We start from the raw sequence: 17,770 nt of genomic DNA, 5'->3' as shown, positions 1-17,770 counted from the left end.
AACACAACCCAACCAAGCTGCACTGCTTCTTGACACAATGCCCACTTAACCCGGAAGCCAGCCGCACCAATGTGTCGGAGGAAACCTCCGGCCAAATCCTCCCTAACCCGGACAACGATAAGCCAATTGTGCGCCTCCCCATGGGACTTCCAGTCGCGACCGGCTGCGACAGAGCCTGGACTCGAACCCAGAATCTCTAGTGCCTTAGACCACTGCACCACTCGGGAGGCCCCTCTGTATGTGAAATCTACATTGTATATTGATGCTATTCACTGGGGAGACCTGAGGGTTCCGTCTCTACGGGGAGACCTGTTTCATCATAGCACTTGATGGTTTTTGAGACTGCACTTGAAGAAACTTTCAAAGTTCTCGAAATGTTCCACATTGATTGACCTTCATGTCTGAAAGTAACGATGGACTGTCATTTCTCTTTGCTTATTTGAGCTGTTCTTGCCATAATATGGACTTGGTCTTTTATCAAATAGGGCTATCTTCTGTATCCTATTTGACTAAGCCATGCCTCCTTGCCCGGCCAACATTTCCTCATCTCCCACCCCTTCTAATGCGACTAGCCCTGATGCTCCTCCCTCTTTTTCCCCTGCCCCGCTACAAAGTTTCTCCCTGCAGGCGGTCACTGAGTCCGAGGTGCTAAAGGAGCTCCTTAAACTTGACCCCAAAAAACATACGGGTCAGATGGTTTAGACCCTTTCTTCTTTAAGGTTGCTGCCCCTATCATCACCAAGCCTATTTCTGACCTTTTTAAACTGTTTCTCCTCTCTGGGGTGGTTCCAATTGCTTGGAAGGCAGCCACAGTGCGTCCTTTATTTAAAGGGGGAGATCAAGCTGATCCTAAATGTTATAGGCCAAAAGTGTTGGAAAAACTTGTCAATCAACTGACTAGTATTCTCTCTGGTATGCAATCTGGTTTCCGCTCAGGTTATGGATATGTCACTGCAACCTTAAAGGTCCTCAATGATGTGACCATTATCCTTGATTCTAAGCAATGTTATTGTGGTGCTATTTTTATTGACTTGGCCAAAGCTTTTGATACGGTAGACCATTCCATTCTTGTGGGCCGGCTAAGGAGTATTGGCGCCTCTTACGGGTCTTTGGCCTGATTTTCTTACTACCTCTCAAAGAGTGCAATGTTTAAAGTCAGAACATCTGCTGTCTCAGCCACTGCCTGTCACCAAGGGAGTACCCCTGGGCTCAATCCTAGGCCCCACGCTCTTCTCAATTTACATCAACAACATAGTACCTCCTGAGCTCTCTCATCCCATTTATATGCAGATGATACAGTCTTATACTCAGCTGGCCCCTCCCCAAATGTTATGTTAAACGCTCTACAACAAAGCTTTCTTAGTGTCCAACAAGCTTTCTTTGCCCTTAACCTTGTTCTGAACACCTCCAAAACAAAAAGGTCCTGTGGATTGGTAAGAAGAATTCCCCTCTCCTCATAGGTGTGATTACTACCTCTGTCGGTTTAGAACTTGAGGTAGTCACCTCATACAAGTACTTTGGAGTATGGTTAGACGGTACACTGTCCTTCTCTCAGCACATATCAAGGTTAAATCTAGACTTGGTTTCCTCTATCATAATCGCTCATCTTTCACCCCAGCTGCCAAACTAACACTGATTCAGATGACCATCCTACCCATGCTAGATTACGAAGACATAATTTATAGATCGACAGGTAAGGGTGCTCTCGAGAGGCTAGATGTTCATCAGATTTGCCACCAATGCTCCTTATAGAACACATCACTGCACTCTATGCTCCTCTGTAAACTGGTCATCTCTGTTTACCCGTTGCAAGTCCTACTGGTTGATGTTTCTTTATTAACCCCTCTTAGGCCTCACTATCTGAGATACCTACTGTAGCCCTAATCCTCACACATACAATACCTGTTCCATCCATCACAGTTCTGTTAAAGGTCCCCCAAAGCACACACATCCCTGGGTCGCTCATCTTCTCAACTCGCTACAGCTAGAGACTGGAACGAACTGCAACACACACTCAAACTGGCAGCGCTGTAAAGTACTTAAGTAAAAATACTTTAAAGTATTACTTAAGTAGTTTTTTTGGGGTATCTATACTGTACTATTTATATTTTGAACAACTTTTACTCCATTACATTCCTAAAGAAAATAATTTACTTTTTACTCCTTACATTTTCCCTGACACCCAAAAGTACTCATTACATGTCGAATGCTTAGTAGGACAGGAAAATTGTCTAATTCACATACTTATCGAGACAACATCCACGGTCATCCCTACTGCCTCTGATCTGGCAGACTCACTAAACACAAATGCTATGTTTGTTGAACTGTGCCCCTGGCTATCTGTATCTCGCCCCTTGCCCTGCAAGTGTATACTCGTCAGACGTCATGATATGTCATCAGAAGTGTCCACTTTGAGGGCTGAGGGGATAGGGTGTGTCTTTTAAGTGTTTGGACTGAAGCCATGGACACTTACTGACAGTTGTGGCTGCTCTGCATGATGTATTGTTGTGTCTACCTTCTTCCCCTTTGTGCTGTTGTCTGTGCCCGATAATGTTTGTACCATGTTTTGTGCTGCTGCCATGTTGTTTTGCTGTCATGTTGTGTTGCTGCCATGTTGTGTTGCTGTCATGTTGTGTTGCTGTCATGTTGTGCTGCTACCATGTTGTGTTGCTGTCATGTTGTGTTGCTGCCATGTTGTGCTGCTGTCATGTTGTGCTGCTACCATGTTGTGTTGCTGTCATGTTGTGTTGCTGCCATGTTGTGTTGCTACCATGTTGTGCTGCTACCATGTTGTGTTGCTGTCATGTTGTGTTGCTGCCATGTTGTGCTGCTGTCATGTTGTGCTGCTACCATGTTGTGTTGCTGTCATGTTGTGTTGCTGTCATGTTGTGCTGCTACCATGTTGTGTTGCTGTCATGTTGTGTTGCTGTCATGTTGTGTTGCTGCCATGTTGTGTTGCTGCCATGTTGTTTTGCTGTCATGTTGTGCTGCTGTCATGTTGTGTTGCTGTCATGTTGTGTTGCTGCCATGTTGTGTTGCTGTCATGTTGTGCTGCTACCATGCTGTGTTTTCATGTGTTGCTGCCATGTTGTGCTGCTGTCATGTTGTGTTGCTGTCATGTTGTGTTGCTGTCATGTTGTGCTGCTGTCATGTCATGTTACTACCATGCTGTGTTTTCATGTGTTGCTGCCATGTTGTGTTGCTGTCATGTTGTGTTGCTGTCATGTTGTGCTGCTGTCATGTTGTGTTACTACCATGCTGTGTTTTCATGTGTTGCTGCCATGTTGTGTTGCTGTCATGTTGTGTTGCTGTCATGTTGTGCTGCTGTCATGTTGTGTTACTACCATGCTGTGTTTTCATGTGTTGCTGCCATGTTGTGTTGCTGTCATGTTGTGTTGCTGTCATGTTGTGCTGCTGTCATGTTGTGTTACTACCATGCTGTGTTTTCATGTGTTGCTGCCATGTGATGTTGTCATCTTAGGTTTCTCTTTATATAGTGTTGCTGTTTTTCTTGTTGTGATGTGTGTTTTGTCCTATATTTAAATTTTAATCCCAGCCCCCGTCCCAACAGGAGTTTTTTTGGTAGGCCGTCATTGTAAATAAGAATTTGTTCTTATTAACTGACTTACCTAGTTAAATATATATATATATATATATATATATATATATATATTAATTTTTTTAAGTATCCCACCCCTACCTTGTCACAACACAACTGAGTACTGATATCATAATAGTATTAGCATACTGTTCGTTTTTCCTAAAATGTTTTCAAAGAATGTTCAACCTTTATAGTACTGCATCATATTTTCATCAGTATTTCTCTTAATAAGCAACTGAATTCATGATTCACTCACAGTACTACTAATGAGTGAGGGGGCACACAGGTGGTCAGCAGAGTATTAACATGGAGATCCAATATTAGAACCCCCAGAGTCCAGCTAATAACTTGAAGGCACACTTAAGCAATAATGCTTGAGGGGTTGTGGTATACGGCCCGGGCTAAGGGCTATTCTTAGGCGCAACGCAACGTGGCGTGCCTGGATACAGCCCTTAGCCATGATATATTGGCCATATACCACAACCCCCCCCCCCCCCCCCCCCCGAGTTGCTATTATAAACTGGTTACCAACAAAATTAGAGCAGTGAAAATTGATATTTTGTTATACCAGTGGTATACAGTCTGATATACCACGGCTGTCAGCAAATCAGCATTCAGGGCTCAAACCACTCAGTTTATAATACTAATATATTTTTAACTACTTTTTTTAAACCTCCATATAAAATCACAAGTCCAAAAACAATAAAAGAGTATGTTGATCCAGTTCAGACAAGGAAAAGGGGAATGTTATAGGAATATAGTGTCCCTAAAAATATATCTCTAGTTTAGTAAAATTCTGACAAGTTAAATCTCATCTCAAATATTTACGACTAACAATAGTGTAAAAAGCCAGTGTCCGCTTTCATCCAGGACCCTAATACTATAATAACTGAGATAAGGATATAATGAGAGGATATAATGAGATCTCACTCACCTCCTTTAGAAGGTAGAAAGCAACAGTCCGGCTAGCCAAATACAGCCAACCATTCAAGCGCTGCTGTAGCCAGCTGCCTACCCTGGTCCGCTCTGCTCTTAACTGAGCCAGCAGCATCTTAATGAACTACACTGCTGCTGTCTCCAAGGAGACCCAGCAGTCACATGACTATGACGATACAGTCCCCTCCTCTCCTCAATTCAATTTAAATTTAAGGGGCTTTATTGGCATGGGAAACATATGTTAACATTGCCAAAGCAAGTGAAATAGATAATAAACAAAAGTGAAATAAACAATAAAACAATTCAAAAAAATAAAAATAATAATAAAATAAACTTTTTCTCAATACCGCACTTCATCTCAACCTCTAAATAGACTAGATTTTTTCTCCCATCATTTTGTTTTTGTCATTCTGTGAAATAAATGCATGACTGCCTTCTCTGACATTGACATTTACATACAGTGCCTTGCGAAAGTATTCGGCCCCCTTGAACTTTGCGACCTTTTGCCACATTTCAGGCTTCAAACATAAAGATATAAAACTGTATTTTTTTGTGAAGAATCAACAACAAGTGGGACACAATCATGAAGTGGAACGACATTTATTGGATATTTCAAACTTTTTTAACAAATCAAAAACTGAAAAATTGGGCGTGCAAAATTATTCAGCCCCTTTACTTTCAGTGCAGCAAACTCTCTCCAGAAGTTCAGTGAGGATCTCTGAATGATCCAATGTTGACCTAAATGACTAATGATGATAAATACAATCCACCTGTGTGTAATCAAGTCTCCGTATAAATGCACCTGCACTGTGATAGTCTCAGAGGTCCGTTAAAAGCGCAGAGAGCATCATGAAGAACAAGGAACACACCAGGCAGGTCCGAGATACTGTTGTGAAGAAGTTTAAAGCCGGATTTGGATACAAAAAGATTTTCCAAGCTTTAAACATCCCAAGGAGCACTGTGCAAGCGATAATATTGAAATGGAAGGAGTATCAGACCACTGCAAATCTACCAAGACCTGGCCGTCCCTCTAAACTTTCAGCTCATACAAGGAGAAGACTGATCAGAGATGCAGCCAAGAGGCCCATGATCACTCTGGATGAACTGCAGAGATCTACAGCTGAGGTGGGAGACTCTGTCCATAGGACAACAATCAATCGTATATTGCACAAATCTGGCCTTTATGGAAGAGTGGCAAGAAGAAAGCCATTTCTTAAAGATATTCATAAAAAGTGTTGTTTAAAGTTTGCCACAAGCCACCTGGGAGACACACCAAACATGTGGAAGAAGGTGCTCTGGTCAGATGAAACCAAAATTGAACTTTTTGGCAACAATGCAAAACGTTATGTTTGGCGTAAAAGCAACACAGCTCATCACCCTGAACACACCATCCCCACTGTCAAACATGGGGGTGGCAGCATCATGGTTTGGGCCTGCTTTTCTTCAGCAGGGACAGGGAAGATGGTTAAAATTGATGGGAAGGGGATCATTCTGGAATGATGGGATCATTCTGGAAGAAAACCTGATGGAGTCTGCAAAAGACCTGAGACTGGGACAGAGATTTGTCTTCCAACAAGACAATGATCCAAAACATAAAGCAAAATCTACAATGGAATGGTTCAAAAATAAACATATCCAGGTGTTAGAATGGCCAAGTCAAAGTCCAGACCTGAATCCAATCGAGAATCTGTGGAAAGAACTGAAAACTGCTGTTCACAAATGCTCTCCATCCAACCTCACTGAGCTCGAGCTGTTTTGCAAGGAGGAATGGGAAAAAATTTCAGTCTCTCGATGTGCAAAACTGATAGAGACATACCCCAAGCGACTTACAGCTGTAATCGCAGCAAAAGGTGGCGCTACAAAGTATTAACTTAAGGGGGCTCGCCCAATTTTTCAGTTTTTGATTTGTTAAAAAAGTTTGAAATATCCAATAAATGTCATTCCACTTCATGATTGTGTCCCACTTGTTGATTCTTCACAAAAAAATACAGTTTATATCTTTATGTTTGAAGCCTGAAATGTGGCAAAAGGTTGCAAAGTTCAAGGGGGCCGAATACTTTCGCAAGGCACTGTACGTGTACAGTTCCTCCGCCCAGGCAGCGCTGACACTTATCCAAGGCCCATTACATAAAAGGCCTTTCATATACAGCACTATACTATCCTCTGAGAAGTAAACAATCAAACCTTTCAGCAAACAGTGTACAAATAGAACTCCTATTTACTGAGTGGTATTAAGAGTAGTGGGGGAAAAGACTCTTATATAAAAGGTTTAAGAATGACGTGCTCTGAGAATCTCTCTCTCGGCAGGTAAAACTCCGTATATGTTGTTCTCTAGAGCTAGATGGTGTCCATATTGATTCTGTCCCTGCTTACAAACATCTGGACAGACCGAAAGCTGTCTTTTAAAAAGCATACCGATGACTTAGTTAAGAAGCTAAGAATAGAAATGGGCTTCTTTTCTAGAAGTCGGTCCTGCCTCTTGCTAAATAGTAGAAAGCAGATTATTCAGTTGACTTTCTGCCACTTCATTAAAGCCGTCAGATGCAGTTTCTTATAAAACACACTGCTCTTTATTACGGGAGACATGTTTAGTACTCATCACTGCATTCTTTACCAGAAAGTTGGATGGCCCTCTGTGATGCCATCACTGTATTCTCTACCAGAAAGTTGGATGGCCCTCTGTGATGCCATCACTGCATTCTCTACCAGAAAGTTGGATGGCCCTCTGTGATGTCATCACTGCATTCTCTACCAGAAAGTTGGATGGCCCTCTGTGATGTCATCACTGCATTCTCTACCAGAAAGTTGGATGGCCCTCTGTGATGTCATCACTGCATTCTCTACCAGAAAGTTGGATGGCCCTCTGTGATGTCATCACTGCATTCTCTACCAGAAAGTTGGATGGCCCTCTGTGATGTCATCACTGCATTCTCTACCAGAAGGTTGGATGGCCCTCTGATGCCACATAGGTTGATACATGAAAACATAGCAATGTGTAAAGCCCTTTATAAAAAAGTCCCACTGTACCTAACATCACTACTAAACCTCAGATATAGGAGTTACCACCCCTGGTCTCAGGGATTGATAACTCTGTAAAATCCTTTGGTGTCGGAGTTAGGTAAATCAGCTTTTAGTTCTTGGGCCTTATTTGTGGAACAATCTTCCAAATGTTATTACAAAATAATGTTTTTGTGCCTGTAGAGCAATTCAGAAAGCTGATTGAGGACGTTATTACTGATGATGATGATTATAATTGTTTTAAATGTTGCTTTGCATTTTGTATTTATATTTTGATGTGTGCATTTTCTGTCATTTCTTTAATTCAAGGCTCATCTGTAAAAGGGACCTTGGTCTCAGTATGACTCCCTGATAATGATTTCAGTCACACGTGATGTCACAAGTTCCCATCACAACGATCCACAACCCAATGAGAGGTGCCACAGAGGTCAAAAGGTCAAATAATAAGAACAAGTCAACAGTATATTTAGGCATTCTATGATCAAAGTTCTGCAATGAGCTAGCTTAGCGTTGTCACGAAGAGTGGACATCTAATGGCAATGTATGAGATTCTACTCATTGTGCATTGCTTGTGGCATCGAGGACAGAGAAGAGAAGGCTGTACTTTCATAAATGTCCCCTAGCTTTCATATCAGTCTCGCCTCTATTCCTGGTGAGACATCTCTTTCCTTCTATTTCTGACTTCAGAAATCAGCTTGAAGGAAAGCATTTGGAAATAATATATGCAATCTGCAGGCTGCAAAAAAAAATCTAATGAATCCACTACTTCAATCAAATCGTACTCACAACAAAGTGAATTGCATAGCTATTTCCAATTGCAATGACACTATTGACAAAAGGAATAAAACAACATGAGACAATCGCACTAGAGGTCGACTGATTATGATTTTTCAACGCCGATACCGATTATTGGAGGACCAAAAAAAGCTGATACCGATTAATCGGCAGATTGTTTTTGTTTGTAATAATGACAATTACAACAATACTGAATGAACACTTATTTTAAATAGTACCTGCAAAACACCAGTCTCAACGTCAACAGTGAAGAGGCAACTCTAGGATGCGGCCTTCTAGGCAGAGTATCTCTGTCTCGTGTCTGTGTTCTTTTGCCCATCTTAATCTTTTATTTTTATTGGCCAGTCTGAGATATGGATTTTTCTTTGCAACTCTGCATAGAAGGCCAGCATACCGGAGTCGCCTCTTCACTGTTGATGTTGAGACTGGTATTTTGTGGGTACGATTTAATGAAGGTGCCAGTTGAGGACTTATGAGGTGTCTGTTTCCCAAACTAGACACTCTAATGTACTAGTCCTCTTGCTCAGTTGTGCACCGGGGCCTCCCACCCTTTCTATTCTGGTTAGAGCCAGTTTGCGCTGTTCTGTGAAGGTAGTAGTATACAGCATTGTACGAGATCTTCAGTTTCAAGGCAATTTCTCGCATGGAATAGCCTTCATTTCTCAGAACAAGAATAGACTGATGAGTTTCAGAAGAAAGTTATTTGTTTCTGGCCATTTTGAGCCTGTAATCGAACCCACAAATGCTGATGCTCCAGATACTCAATGAAAGAAGGCCAGTTGTATTGCTTCTTTAATCAGCACAACAGTTTTCAGCTGTGCTGGTTTTCTAATGATCAATTAGCCTTTTAAAATGATAAAAACTTGGATTTGCTAACACAACGTGCCATTGGAACACAGGAGGGATGGTTGCTGATAATGGACCTCTGTACGCCTATATAGATATTCCATAAAACATCTGCCGTTTCCAGCTACAATAGTCATTTACAACAATAATGTCTACACTGTATATCTGTTCAATTTGATGTTATTTTAAATGGACAAAAAAATAAAAAAAAGGCTTTTCTTTCAAAAACAAGGACATTTCTAAGTGACCCCAAACTTTTGAATGGTGGTTAACAATTTTTTTTTAAAGGCGTACGTAGCCTACATATCAATGCATACACATAAACTATCAAGGACATTTAAACACCGTCATTCTAATTGCACTGTTTCCTTTCGGTTCAGGCCTACTAATACAAATTCAGGACATTTCAAAAACGTCTTTCTCTCAGAATAAATGTGTCCTTATTAGAAAACAGAAGACTAGATCAACATCCTAAATGGCAGCCATTACATCTAGCCATGTCTTTAACACTGCAGCCAGAGTTCCATTTAAACACCATCATCCTAATTGCACTGTTTCATTCATTCCCTTTATAGTGCACTACTTTGGACCAGGGCCAATAGGGCTCTAGTCAAAAGTAATTCACTATAGGGAATAGAGTGCCATTTGGAACCACCTTTAGGGCTTTGCTAAAGATAATTTGAGATAGTGGATGTTTTTCCCCAAAAAATGTATTCCAAAAAGGGTTCCAGGGAATATTACTGGAAGGAAGAGCAATGTAATTGCCTCAGATTTTAAATTTAAACATAAAAATTAAGAAGTAGAATCCATGTGCAAAAGAAACGGAACATTGTGCCATCTGGTCAGAGCCGATATGGTGATGAGAGAGTCTGGTTTTATGAGATTTACTTCTAAGGCTGAGGTTTAACAGTCTGAATATTACTTTTCAGCCCCATCTAACTTCATTATGGTCCATAATACTGCACGACTCAGACTCATTCCCTGCTGTCACCACATTCTGATAACAATTGTGTGTTTGGTTTGGTTGAACCCAGAAACTAGTTTTCAACATCATTCCTATTTAAAAGGGAAGGGAGGGATAGAGGGAGGGAAGGAAGGGAAAGTGATGAATAGAGGGAGAGAGGAAAGAAGGGTGGAGAAGAGAGGGATGGAGGGAGATGACAGCCAGGAGAGGGAGGAACTCTGAATAACCCTCATCCTGCGTCAACTTTTACTGGGACTCCAAAATAGCAACAAAGCAGTACACTAACAATAGCCTGGTTCCAGATCTGTTTGTGCTGTCATGCCAAACAATCATATGGTAGGAGTAAGCAAGAAAGCACCAATAGATCTTTTGCCTACTCCAATGTCATTGTCAAGTCAGACTTCATGTTTTCCATGACAATTCCATAATGAGTTGGCAAGAAACCAGTAACAGACTGGCATCCAGGCTACAGAAACTAGCTATAGGCTATAGCAAATCTTGTTACTAGTGGGGCATAGTCAACTTGAGGTCAGTTTTAGCTACAATCTACACATGTAAGGCAATATACACTCACCGGTCAGTTTATTAGGTACACCACCCCATTCATGAAAATGGATCGCTCCTACAGACAGTGAGTCAAGTAGCTGTGGCTTGCAATATAAAAGCAGGCAGACAGGCATCGAGGCATTCAGTTACTGTTCGATATGGAACACAGTAGATATTATTCTGAAATAACATGAAATGTACAGAAATGTAACTTCGGTTATGTGACAGCCAGTAGGATATAAAACTGTTTCTATAATGATTTAAGAAAGGCTTCACAACCAAAGCCTTAGATTTATAGCAAAGCTCCAGCTACAGCTTCATTACATAACAAACAACGAGTTGATGGGGACCAAAATGTTGTTCAAAGCACCTACAGAAATAGAATCACTTAGAACCGCTTTTCAAAACACCCAATTGGCAACAGAGCCTTCAGAAAGTACTCATACACCTTGACTTATTCCACATTTTGTTGTATTTCAGCCTGAATTCAGAATTGATCAAATATATATATTTTTTCTCTCTCACCAATCTACACACAATAGCCCATGACAAAGTTAAAACATGTTTTTAGAAATGTTTGCAAATTTATTGAGAATGAAATACAGAAATATATCATTTATATAAGTACTCACACCCCTAGGTCAATACTTTGCAGAAACACCGGCGAGTCTTTCTGGGTAAGTCTAAGAACGTCCCACACCTGAATTGTGCAACATTTGCCCATCATTACTTTTTAAAATGTTTTTATTATTCTTCAAGCTCTGTCAAATTGGTTGTAGATCATTGCTAGACAACCATTTTCAGGTCTTGCCCTAGATTTTCAAGACGATTTAAGTCAAAACTGTAACTTGGCCACTCAGGAACATTCACTGTCTTCTAGCAACTCTAGCGTAAATTTGGCTTTGTGTTTTATGTTCTCGTCCTGTTGAAAGATGAATTCATCTCCCAGTGTCTGGAGGAAAGGGAACTGACCCAGGTTTTCCTCTAGGATTCTGCCTGTGCTTAGCTCCATTCCATTTATTATTATTTTTACCTGGAAAAACTCCCCAGTCCTTAATGATTACAAGCATACCCATAACATGATGCAGCCACCACTATACTTGAACATATGGAGAGTGGTACTCAGTGATGTGTTGAGTTGGATTTTCCCCAAACATAACGCTTTGTATTCAGGACAAAAAGTGAATTGCTTTGACACATTTCTTACAGTATTACTTGAATGCCTTGTAGCAAACAGGATGCATGTTTTGGAATATTTTTTATTCTGTACAGGCTTCCTTTTCACTCTGTCCATTAGGTCAGTTCTCTTACCACAGCCATTAAGCTAACTGTTTTAAAGTCACCATTGGCCTCATGGTGAAATCCCTGAGTGGTTTCCTTCCTCTCCGTCAACTGAGTTAGGAAGGACGCCTGTATCTTTGTAGTAACTGGGTGTATTGATGATACACAATCCAAAGTGTAATTAATAACTTCACTATGCTCAAAGGGATATTCAATGTCTGCTTTTTACATTTTTACCCATCTACCAATAGGTGCCCTTCTTTGCGAGGCATTGGAAAACTTTCCTGGTCATTGTGGTTGAATCTGTGCTTGAAATTCACTGCTCGACTAAGGGACCTTATAGATAATTGTATGTGTGGGGTACAGAGATGAGGTAGTCATTCAAAAATCACATTTAACACTTTATTGCACACAGAGTGAGTCCATGCAACTGATGTGACTTGTTAAGCACATTTTTACTCCTGAGCTTATTTAGGCTTGCCATAAGAAAGGGGTTGAATACTTATTGACGCAAGACATTTCAGCTTTTCATTTTTAAATAAATTGTAAACATTTCGAAAAAACAATTCCACTTTGACATTATGGGGTATCGTGTGTAGACCAGAGACAAGCAAATCTATATCTAATCCATGTTAAATTATGGCTGTAACACCCCACAATGTGGAGAAAGTCAAGGTGTGTGAATAGTTTCTGAAGGCCCTGTATATAATCTAATTACTTAGAATATAATATATCATTATATTTCTATGCAAGCACCCATCTCTCAATAAACCAATGTAACACATCAGCTTTCTCACATATAACTAAATAATCATGGCCCTCCAATCTTAGTGAGAAACTATTGACAATGCACCATCAATTGGCAGCGAGCTTGAAAGCCAATGATTTTATCCTATGGAGTTTGGACAACTTACAGTGCAGCACTTGATGACATCAGAGACAGATGGACTCTCTTGGTGAAGTAGACATAAGAGGGCAGTTTCATGGACACAGATTAGGCCTAGACGTTCCATGAGCAATCTCCTTTGAACATGCTCTTTAGTCTAGGTGGGCAGCTCCCACGCAGCCCAGTCAAAGCTCTTCTCTGTCCTGGCACCCCAATGGTGGAACCAGTCTCCCCCTAATATCAGGACAGAGTCCCTGCCTATCTTCCAAAACATCTGAAACCCTACCTCTTTAAGAAGTATCTTAAAATTACAAAACAAAAAATGATAAGCACTTGCCTTTGCCTACTAGCACTCACTTTGGTGACAACTACCTTGTTGAGGGAAAATGAACTTACTACGACTGTGGTATGTTATTTTATGACCTAGCTATCTTAAGATGAATGCACTAGTAGAAGTCACTCTGGATGAGAGAGTCTGCTAAATGACTCCTGTAAATGTATGTCTAGTACTAGGCTTAATCTGTGTCCAGTGGTGGTAGAAGAGTCCAAATGTACTTACACAGTGTGTGGCACGCTGTCCTGGGGTTTCTCTAACTGCTCAGGGAACACTGGGTGAGGTAGCTCTCCAATGGGGACGCAGCCCAGAGACTTACTGATGGCGTGACTTAGCTTTTTAGCTGGAGACTTCTGGGAGAGGCAGAAACAAGACGGTGGACATCATATTCACTATTTTTTATTATCACGGTTAGGGGTTAATTAGAATTGAATTCGTTCCATTCAGGACATTCGGTCGATTCAGGAAGTAAACGGAAATTCCAGTTTACTTCCTGAATTGATTGAAGTGAAATGGAATTGACCCCAACCCTGTCTTTTATAATGTGGAAACTGCTTATAGAAGTAGTGTAAAGAGATGTATAGTAATTGACCTTAACTATTTCTAAAATACCCAGTTACATTACGCAATGCATAGTGTACCGAGAATTACAAGGTTTTTTCATGCAGAATGGGACCGAATTCACAGTTCTCTTTGCTTTGTCCGAGATGTTTTCTCTGACAATTGAAATAACCTTTTTCTACTTCCAAATATGCTCAGCCATTTCATTCTGGGCATGATGCCCTCAAAATAAAATAATCATTACCATCCTGATCGCAGGCACACAAGAGTTCAGGATTGGATTTGGAACCAGTGTAAATCATTCTCCCAGCTTCAATTTACATCACACTGATTGAAAATTGGGAGAATGCTGGCATTGGCATAGCATTCAATTTAATTAGCTGAAATGAGTAAAAATCCATAAATCAGAATATTTAAAAAGGTTAGTTCATGTAGAAACAAGCCCAATGCTCTGCTTATGTATGCAGGTAGAAACAAGCCCAATGTTCTGCTTATGTATGCAGGTAGAAACAAGCCCAATGTTCTGCTTATGTATGCAGGTAGAAACAAGCCCAATGCTCTGCTTATGTATGCAGGTAGAAACAAGCCCAATGTTCTGCTTATGTATGCAGGTAGAAACAAGCCCAATGCTCTGCTTATGTATGCAGGTAGAAACAAGCCCAATGCTCTGCTTATGTATGCAGGCGGCTATTGGATTGTCAGAGCGCAAAGGAAGGCTGAATCTTGGTATTCGATGAAACTATCATAACTTATCTTTGGTGTGTATAAGTGTGATTGTGGGAGGTGGTCTCTTTCTCAAAGGACTGTCTCCTCTTCGCCTCCTCTCCTTCATTGTACTGACCTGAAAGAACTGAGCAGCTGAAAGCCAGTCTAATAATGAGCTTCCACCATATTGTTTTCACCTGTCCATTCTTTTTCCAACCAGTGCAGATGAAGGGGAGGAGAAAAGGACAGGAGGGATTTTAATAAGCAATTGAGAGAGAGAGACTTTGTGGTTGCCGTGCCTACCCAAGAGGAGTGCTCCTTCATCTGATGCTGGTTGCTATGGGGACCATTGGCATGGCCACGCCAGAAGCAGCTTTGACAGAGTTGGTAGCCATGGCACTGTTGGCACCGGTAACGGAACCCCATCATACTTTCACTCCGGCAATAAGAACATTCCACGGGATGGAAGGCTAGAGGAAACCACCGAGAAATGGTTAGTAGGTCACTGATGAAATGTTGATACAGTGAGACATAACATATAAGATTTATTATAAGACATTTTAATAGCACATATATGCTTAAAAATAAGTTATAAAGCATTATATCTACAGATTTTTGGTCAAATCTTACCCCATTTCTCAATACAAATGCTTAGATTAGAATGACTATAATTGGTGTTCGGCAAATCACTGTGAAAATAAAGTCAAGAGAACTAATAACAGGGGAAACGTTACCATTTTCAACATTAGCAAGTCGGTGCATGAGAGGTAGCCACACGAGACACTGGGGGGGAGGATCTGCCATCAAAATGTCCAAAAACGTGTTCAGCAAGATCTTCTTCTATATTCAGTTAGACAGAGAATAACTTCTAAATAGAAACACATCCTCATTGGGCTCTGGTCAAAAGTAATGCAGTATATAGGGAATAGGGTGCCACTTGGGACGTAACCCATAGTGAATGAAATGGACACCACTGCAAAAGGTCATCTTCAATAATAGATGAACGTGCCCTGCTTATTGCAGACGACCTTTTGGAGGGTGATTTTTTTATGGTCTGTGGACTGTATTTACAAGGTTCATCCCTCATCCTATGTTCATATCTCTCTCTCTAAGTATATATACACATGTATATTATTTCAGTGAGAGAAACCCTCTTGGTATGTCCAACCTACCTGCTGAGGGAAGCATGTCCGTACGGAGTGTTCTGTGTATCCAAACGACGGGCCCTCGAACACAGCTGTGGGCAGCTTCAGAACTTCACGAAGAAACTGGTCAAACTTAGCAAAGGCCATCACACCATTAGAGTCAGAGATCTGGGAGAAGATACCTGAGAGAGAGAGAGAGAGAGAGAGAGAGAGAGAGAGAGAGAGAGAGAGAGAGAGAGAGAGAGAGAGAGAAGTAGAGAGGGAGAGAGAAAGGTGGTGAGTACACCAGATTGATGTACAGTACATCAGTTTACATACATCTACACCATTTCTACAATGTATTGAAGATGAGCTATGATCCTTCTTCACACTTCCATCTTAAACTACAACAACGTTAGTGCTGGAAATGTGACTCAACAGCGTCCCTTTGTGTATCATTTATGCAACTGCGGACACTGTAGCCCAGGGGTTCTCAAACTTTTGGGGCCACGTACCCCTTTGGTTAAAGTAAATTCATCAGGAAACCAGTTTAAAAATCAGAACACAAATCAAGTAAGATTAAAAATATATATAAAGATAATAGGAATTTTACTTAAGTCTCGGGCCCTGGAAAGGAACATTTTAAAGGCCTTCCACTTGGCATTGGAGAGAACATCTTTCAGTTTAAGCAAATATTTTAAGATAATATTCTACAATTTTTTAAAAATAACAGAGAAAACGTTTCAGTTTTTAAGCTTAAATTACAGTGCATTCAGAAAGTATTCACACCCCTTGACTTTTTGCACATTTGTTGTGTCACAAAGTGGGATTAAAATGTATTTATAAAAAAAAATTGTCAACTGTCTACACAAAATACTCTAATGCAAAACTAACATATGTAAAAGACTTACGAAAAACACTAATATATCTTGATTAGATAAGTATTCAACCCGAGTCAATCAATTTTAGAATCACTTTTGGCAACGATTACAGCTGTGAATTGTTGGGGAAGTCTAAGAGCTTTCCACACATCTTTCCAAAATTCTTCAAGCTCTGTCAAATTGGTTATTGACCATTGCTAGACAACCATTTGCAGGTCTTGCCCAAGATTTTCAAGACGATTTAAGTCAAAACTGTAACTCGGCCACTCAGGAACATTCACTGTCTTCTAGCAACTCTAGCGTAAATTTGGCTTTGTGTTTTATGTTCTCGTCCTGTTGAAAGATGAATTCATCTCCCAGTGTCTGGAGGAAAGGGAACTGAACCAGGTTTTCCTTTAGGATTCTGCCTGTAAACATTGCAAAAAACGTAATTCCACTTTGACATTATGGGGTATTGCGTGTAGGTCAGTAACAAAAATATCTAAATGTAATCAATGTTAATATCCCTGTGAGCCTCCCAGGCCCATGTTGCCCAGGGTTAAGAACATACATTGTAGATGAATAATATGACATTGTGGTCTTGCCCTAGACCATGTGACCAACATGTCTAATATGTTGTTAGTAATATTCATTCAAATAAAATGAGAAAACCTTTTTTTTTTACATATCATTTTGAGATCTGGCCACGGACGCAACTTTGAGTCCCCCCCCACTTTAAGAACCCCTGTTGTAGCCTACATGTATTCAAATGTCTCAAAGGATTTCCTGTTGTCTGATACAAACTAAGCCATCAAATGAAAAAGTGTGACTACTGCTGTTAACTGTCCTTTAGGTTGCTTTAACTGTGACCTCTACCCTGGGCTAAGTTCATGAAGATATACTTACAACGTAGTTTGTCCACTATTTTCCCTCCACACATAGTCGCCAACATTGACTTCATCGAGAAAATGCTCAGCTTCCCGTGGCCTTCACTAAACACACAAACAAACAATTTGGAAAATGTATCTATTCACAACTGAAACACACACACTCATCATACCGACAAAGGAGAAGCATCTTCCCTTTTCAATAAAGCAAATACTTTTTTTCCCCATGATTTGATAGCTTTAGCTTGTTGACAACAATATAGAACTTCTGAATCTATCTTGACCATGTTGTCTGAAGGCCCAGAATCATTTGAAAGGGAGAGCTCACAGTTCAGTCCAGCACACTGATTACTTTAGTCCAGGTAGACACAGACACATTCATTTGATATATTTACAGTCTGGACTCCAACATTGCTCGTCCTAATA

The 17,770-nt window shown here is 40.6% G+C and overlaps 1 protein-coding gene across 18 annotated transcripts in view; it reads right to left on the bottom strand.

Annotated features, from left to right (window-relative positions):
- LOC110505843 (dystrobrevin beta) overlaps nt 1-17,770 on the bottom strand; it is a 61,331-nt gene that overhangs the window by 31,846 nt on the left and 11,715 nt on the right. For 15 of the 18 annotated variants that reach the window (XR_005039457.1, XR_005039458.1, XR_005039455.1 and 12 more), the window contains 5 exons: nt 17,364-17,449; nt 15,646-15,800; nt 15,208-15,313; nt 14,777-14,943; nt 13,433-13,560 (listed from right to left, as the gene is read on the bottom strand). Coding sequence is in view for 15 of the 18 variants with exons in the window: in XM_036962287.1 (XP_036818182.1) it covers nt 13,433-13,560; nt 14,777-14,943; nt 15,208-15,313; nt 15,646-15,800; nt 17,364-17,449 (642 nt within the window). In the remaining 3 variants the exon portion in view is untranslated. The remainder of the gene's footprint in view (nt 1-13,432; nt 13,561-14,776; nt 14,944-15,207; nt 15,314-15,645; nt 15,801-17,363; nt 17,450-17,770) is intronic. The other 3 variants (XM_036962289.1, XM_036962290.1, XM_036962299.1) reach the window with 3 other exon arrangements.

This window comes from Oncorhynchus mykiss, chromosome 25 (assembly GCF_013265735.2).
Source record: "Oncorhynchus mykiss isolate Arlee chromosome 25, USDA_OmykA_1.1, whole genome shotgun sequence".
NCBI classification, from domain to species: domain Eukaryota; kingdom Metazoa; phylum Chordata; class Actinopteri; order Salmoniformes; family Salmonidae; genus Oncorhynchus; species Oncorhynchus mykiss.
The sequence above is the reverse complement of the archived record's forward strand: the minus strand, read 5'-3'. Positions and strand labels throughout refer to the sequence as shown.